At 40.0% G+C, this 5,909-nt stretch overlaps 1 protein-coding gene across 1 annotated transcript; it reads right to left on the reverse strand.

Moving 5' to 3' along the window:
- Nucleotides 1-84: 84 nt before the first annotated feature.
- Nucleotides 85-5,909, reverse strand: LOC111586941 (quinone oxidoreductase-like). Its single transcript, XM_023296782.3, has 8 exons — nucleotides 5,753-5,909; nucleotides 4,355-4,504; nucleotides 4,005-4,168; nucleotides 3,816-3,867; nucleotides 3,353-3,502; nucleotides 3,164-3,265; nucleotides 2,850-2,945; nucleotides 85-1,381 (listed from the first exon to the last, which is right to left on the reverse strand). The coding sequence occupies exons 1-8, from the start codon at nucleotides 5,852-5,854 to the stop codon at nucleotides 1,220-1,222; spliced, it is 978 nt and encodes a 325-aa protein (XP_023152550.2). The 5' UTR covers nucleotides 5,855-5,909; the 3' UTR covers nucleotides 85-1,219.

Genomic DNA, 5,909 nt, shown 5'->3' on the forward strand with positions numbered 1-5,909 from the left:
GACCACTGACAAGTGAAGTGAATAACATCGATCTTCTTATTATAATGCAATTGTCATGTAGGAGGTAGAATGAAAACGACTATAGTAGATAGAGCGGCACTTTACTTCACTTTTGATAGTACAGGTATTGAAGACACTCAAATAACATGTAGTCGCCATCTTAGAACTCTCTTCTACTTTCTTTCTATGGCGTCTTAGTAAGCATCGTATTTCACAGTGACGCCTAGTGGCGTAAAGCATAAATGCATCTAAACACAACAACAATGTTCTGCTGGGAAACCTTGAGTCCTGACATTCATGTAGATGTTTGACATGTACCACCCACCTAAACACTGCAGGTCAAGCAACCCCCCACCTCCCATGACAACAGCAGTCCTTGATGCCAGTTTCCACCCTCAGCAGGACAATGCACCCCGACACACCGCAAAAACTGCTCAGGAGAACCAGGGGAACATGACAGAGCTAAAGTGTTCGGTGTAATTAAAAATTCAGATGTAAATTGATTATCATGAATATTAAGAGAACCCACAAATAAAATATGGTAACTACCAAGAACAATGGAAGAAGTAGAATCTGAGAACTCAATTTAAAAACACTCTACTGGGTTTAAACAAGTGATAGATAATAATAATACAGCACACAGAGATGTCAGAGCTCATTTTCAGGACTGTGGTTGTAGGACCCTTATTTTCTACTCAGCAGGATAAGGACTGAATTGACCACACATTATGGTCAGGATGGACAAGAATTGCAACATGAATACTGACTGTATTAACGTAGTTTTGTTTGATGAACAATGAAAACTATACCCAGCTGTCTTCAGTTGAACAGGAAGTTTTTCCAAGTGTTTGTGTCTTGAAAGTTCATGATTACAAAGCCCATAGCATTGGATTGCCTCATAATTTTACCTGATAATGAGCTAATTATGCTAATTACACAACTTGTTCATCATGTACCTCATAGCAACCAGGTTGAATTACAGGACAGAGTAGTATTTTGGATGGAAGACATCCTTAAAACTATCATTTGTATCTTGAAATTATCCTCATATTAGCACATCTAATTATTACCATTGGTAAACTTTAAGATTGATTATTTTGCTGTAACAATCAAACATGATTTCAGAGAAAAGCTTTATGAACCAGTTTTGTTGCTCCTTCAGACTCTCCCTTTAAAAACAGCCAGTCTGTGACCTTTGAGCTGAGGTATGTTGCTGTCATCACATGGTCAGGATCATCTTCCCAGCAGCCCCGGAGGACTCGATGATGTCTTTGTGGGCCTGGGCAGCTTTGTCCAGCGTATACTTAGGACCAACGAGTGGACGCAGCCAACCAGCCTCCATCCCTGAAAAGAGGTACTCTTCACACTCTTTGTTCTGCTCCTGAGAGATGAACGGGGAGGGAGAAATTACTGAATGGGAAATATTATCAGGATATACACTACTAGTCAAAAGTTTGGACACACCTTCTCATTTAATATATTTTCATGATTATTTACATTGTAGATTCTCACTGAAGGCATCAAAACTATGAATTAACACATATGAAACTATATAGTAAACAAAAAGTGTGAAATAAGTCAAAACATGTTTTATATTTAGATTCTTCAAAATAATCACCCTTTGCTTTGATTACTGCTTTGTACACTCTTGTCATTCTCTGTATGAGCTTCATGATGTAGTCACCTGAAATGGTTTTCTCTTCACAGGTGTGCCTTGTCAAGGTTAATTTGTGGAATTTCTTGGCTTCTTAATTGTGTTGTTGTGGTGTGCAGAAGTCAAGTTGGAACAGTTAGAACTCATATTATGGCAAGAACCAATCAGCTAAGTAAAGACAAACTACAGTCCATCAATACTTTAAGAACTGAAGGTCAATCAGTCTGGAAAATTACAAAAACTTTGAATTTATCCCCAAGTGCAGTCGCAAAAACCATCCAGCGCTATAACCAAACTGGCTCACATGAGGACCTCCCCAGGAAAGAAAGACCAAGAGTCTCCTCTGCTGCTGAGGAGAAGTTCATCCGAGTCTCCAGCCTCAGAAATGTCCAGTTAACAGCAGCTCAGATTAGAGTCCAGATAAATGCCACCCAGAGTTCTAGTAGCAGACACATCTCTACATCAACTGTTCAGAGGAGACTGAACCAATCAGGCCTTTATGGTCAAATATCTGCTAAGAAACCACTACTAAGGAAAAGCAATAAGCAGAAGAGATTAGTTTGGGCCCAGAAACACCAGGAATGGACATTAGACCAGTGGAGATCTGTGCTGTGGTCTGATGAGTCCAAATCTGAGACCTTTGTTCCACCCACCGTGTCTTTGTGTGACCAGAAAAGGTGAATGGTCTCTACATGCATGGTTCCCACCATGAAGCATGGAGGAGGAGGTGTGATGGTGTGGAGGTGGTTTGCTGGTGATATTATTGAGGATGTATACAAAACTGAAGGCACACTGAACCAGCATGGCTACCACAGCATCCTGCAACTACATGCCATCCCATCTGGTTTACGTTTAATTGGACCATCATTTATTCTTCAACAGGACAATGACCCCAAACGCACCTCCAGGCTGTGGAAGGACTATCTGACTAAGGAGATGATGGAGATGACCTGGCCTCCACAATCACCTGACCTAAACCCAGTCCAGATGGTTTAAGATGAGATGGACCACAGAGTGAAGGCAAAAGCAGCTAACAGCTGCTCAGCATCTCTGGGAACTCCTTCAAGACTGTTGGAGAACCATTTCAGGTTCTACCTCATGAAGCTCATCCAGAGAATGCCAAGCGTGTACAAAGTGGTAATCAAAGCAAATGGTGACAGTTATGTAGTTGCATATAACTGTCACAGTCTCATACCAGTGTAGCGAGGAAAATTAACACTCCCATGACTAAGGCCTCTTTCACCATGATGTTCACAGGGTCGATCTCGATGGGACCTCTGGAGCCAATAATCTACAGAGGAAGGACCAAACAGGGACATGAGTGATGAAGGAAAATACATTTTAAGTTTAGAAGTGAAGGCAAGTCGATTCCACTATAAATCTGCTTGAACTTTTCATCTTTGCATGACGTCTGATTGGAACCATTACTGAAATACTCGGTGGTTCTGTCATTGTTATACCATTTTTATGCACACTTTCTGTTTTCTCAGATCATAGAGTCCTACTGACCACAATACGTCCTCCTTTGGCCACCATCTCCATATCTTTGCTGAGGTTGGAATTTGCCAGCATCTCCACAATCACATCTACACCTTTGCCACCTGTGGCTGCCTGGAAAACACAAACACATATTTCTATAAAAACCACTGGTTTAAAGGCCTTTTCCTGCCGATCCTCCCGCTATATGTGTGTGGTTACCATGATTTTATCAGTGTATCCTTTTTCTCTGTGATTGAAAGCCAGGTGAGCTCCATTCTTGGTAATCAGCTTCATCCCGTCTTTAGTACCTGCTGATCCCAGAACTTTGAGGCCCATAGAACGAGCGAGCTGGCAGGTAGCGATACCCGTCTATGAGATGAAGAAAATATTGGATTTTAGAACATAGTTTCATCTCTGGTGTAAAATTACTGAGTATAATGTCATTTTTGAAGGATGTGGACTGTAAACACACAATTTTTAAAACACTAAAGTGGGTGATGTAAAGTAATGTAAGGATGACGTTAAGTATTTGTCAATGGTTGTTTCTTTTCAGATTACTACCTAATTGACACAAGGTTTGATTCACAACCAACCTCAAGGCTTTATATCATAGTTCACTCTTTTTTGTATTTAACATCACATCATCTTTAACTGATGCAGAAAATTTTAAAATTAGTCTCACCCCTCCACTGGCTCCATGGATGAGGATGGTTTGTCCTGCTTTGACACGAGCTCTGCAGAACAGAGCAAGTATCATAAATAAGTCATTTATTCAGTTGTTTTTAACAAGTTCTACACACTTCCTGGTTGTGACCCACCAAACTGATCTTTCTGATTTGTTTCATTTCCTCCTGAACAGATGTGATCTTACTTGTGAACCAGAGCTCTGAAAGCAGTGAAATATGGGATCCCAATGGCTGCTCCCTGAGCAAAGTCTAAAACATCAGGCAGCTTGTGAACACAGTCCTCAGCAGCGATTGTGTATTCTGCATAACTTCCTGACTCGGTGGCTGTGGTGTAAACACGATCACCTTTCTGGAAAACACACACAGAACAGGATTTAACAGACATCTAGATGCTTATCAAACTAAAAACACACTTTCCTGAGTTGAAGACTGATCTAAAACCAGTTGTAAATACTCTACAGCAGCATCTGTGGGTGGTTCATATGGATACTTTCATTGATGTGTACAAATATGCTCCATTGTTTTATCCTCTGACCTTCACTGAAGTGACTTCCTTTCCAACAGACTCCACCACTCCTGCTGCATCACTACCCGGTGTATATGGCAGGGGGGGTTTCTCAAAATTCCCAGACCGGATGTAAGTTTCCACAGGATTCACTCCACAGGCGTGAACACGAATCAACACCTACAGCAGAGACACACCGAGGAAGAGACAGAAGAGTCAGACAAGAAATAAATGCATTAAAGACAAGTGTAAACACACAAAAACAATATTTTACAGGTATTTTATATTAAAGAAAAGACAGAAGACAAGATTGCTCTGTCCCTTATAAACAAGTGCAGCAGAATTACCCAATTTTAAGTTCGATCACTCAACCTGTATAAAACCTGTATAAATGACAACATGCTGCAGTGTTGCTTCTTTATGACTATAACTTGCACTGTGTTGGTTTTAAAATGAAGCCATTTTGCAAGTTGTGCTCACAGGTAGAGACAACTGACTGACAGATCAAAACAAGAACAAAACATTACAAAGTCATTTCTGTCTTCTATCTTTTGGTTTGTTTTATTTGAATTTTGCATATGAATAGATGATAGGATGTCTAAAGTATGTCCTCAGTACTCTGCAAATTCAGTCCACTGCTAACATGCTTTTGGAGTTGGATGATAATGTATTTGAATATACACATAATATGCCAACTCATGCTGATTTATGCTCAACAGAAGAACACAGATTAGAACCTCAGCAGAGCGTCAGGTGTGTGCTGAGGGCAGGGCGGAGGGAGGTGATTATATAACCCATTTTTCATCATCACATTATAACACAGTTTTACTATGTGATTATTTTGTGATGAGAGGTAAAGTCCCTTTAGAAAGGAGTGTTCAAATCGGAACTGAGGGTATAAACTAAGCCGAGAGTGTGGAGTCGTCATTCGTGGGAGATGAAATATGCTGTTGTAAATTAAGAGTCGCATATAGTTAAAAATTCAGGTGTAAAACTATCATCAGGGTCATCAACATATATATTAAAATCACCAACCAATGCACTAGTCATAAAGTCATTCATCAGGTAGCACATTAATTCTAGTGTTATATTAGACATAAGGCTCTCCCTGATATAATCCTCTGACAGTGAGCTCAGAAACACACCTAGCATTTTGCAATACATGCACATCGTTATTAAATGTATTACTATACTGTATTTACACTTTTTAATACTTTTTTTAAAAACTGCAAAATACTGGCAGGATTTTACATCATATTTCTTCTATCAGCACAATTTGCACAACATTTTGCATATTATTTTCTTTATTTTTCTCAAAGCTAACATGTTTGATCTACTGGGTACCTTCAATAAAGTATCTGTCTTTATTCAAGTATTAAAATTGCAAATTTGACCTCAGTCTGTGATCTGATCAGTGGAGTGTCTCACCTTTCCGATTCCAGGCTGAGGGATGCTCACAGATGCCATTTTGAGGACCGATGGGGCTCCAAACTCGCTGACCCTGATGGCTTTCATCGTTTTGCTCGACATGTTTACACCTAAACACAAAGTCTACACAGAGGACGGAAAACTGAAAAGTCACAGA

This window comes from Amphiprion ocellaris, chromosome 10, assembly GCF_022539595.1.
Source record: "Amphiprion ocellaris isolate individual 3 ecotype Okinawa chromosome 10, ASM2253959v1, whole genome shotgun sequence".
In the NCBI taxonomy this organism is placed as follows: domain Eukaryota; kingdom Metazoa; phylum Chordata; class Actinopteri; family Pomacentridae; genus Amphiprion; species Amphiprion ocellaris.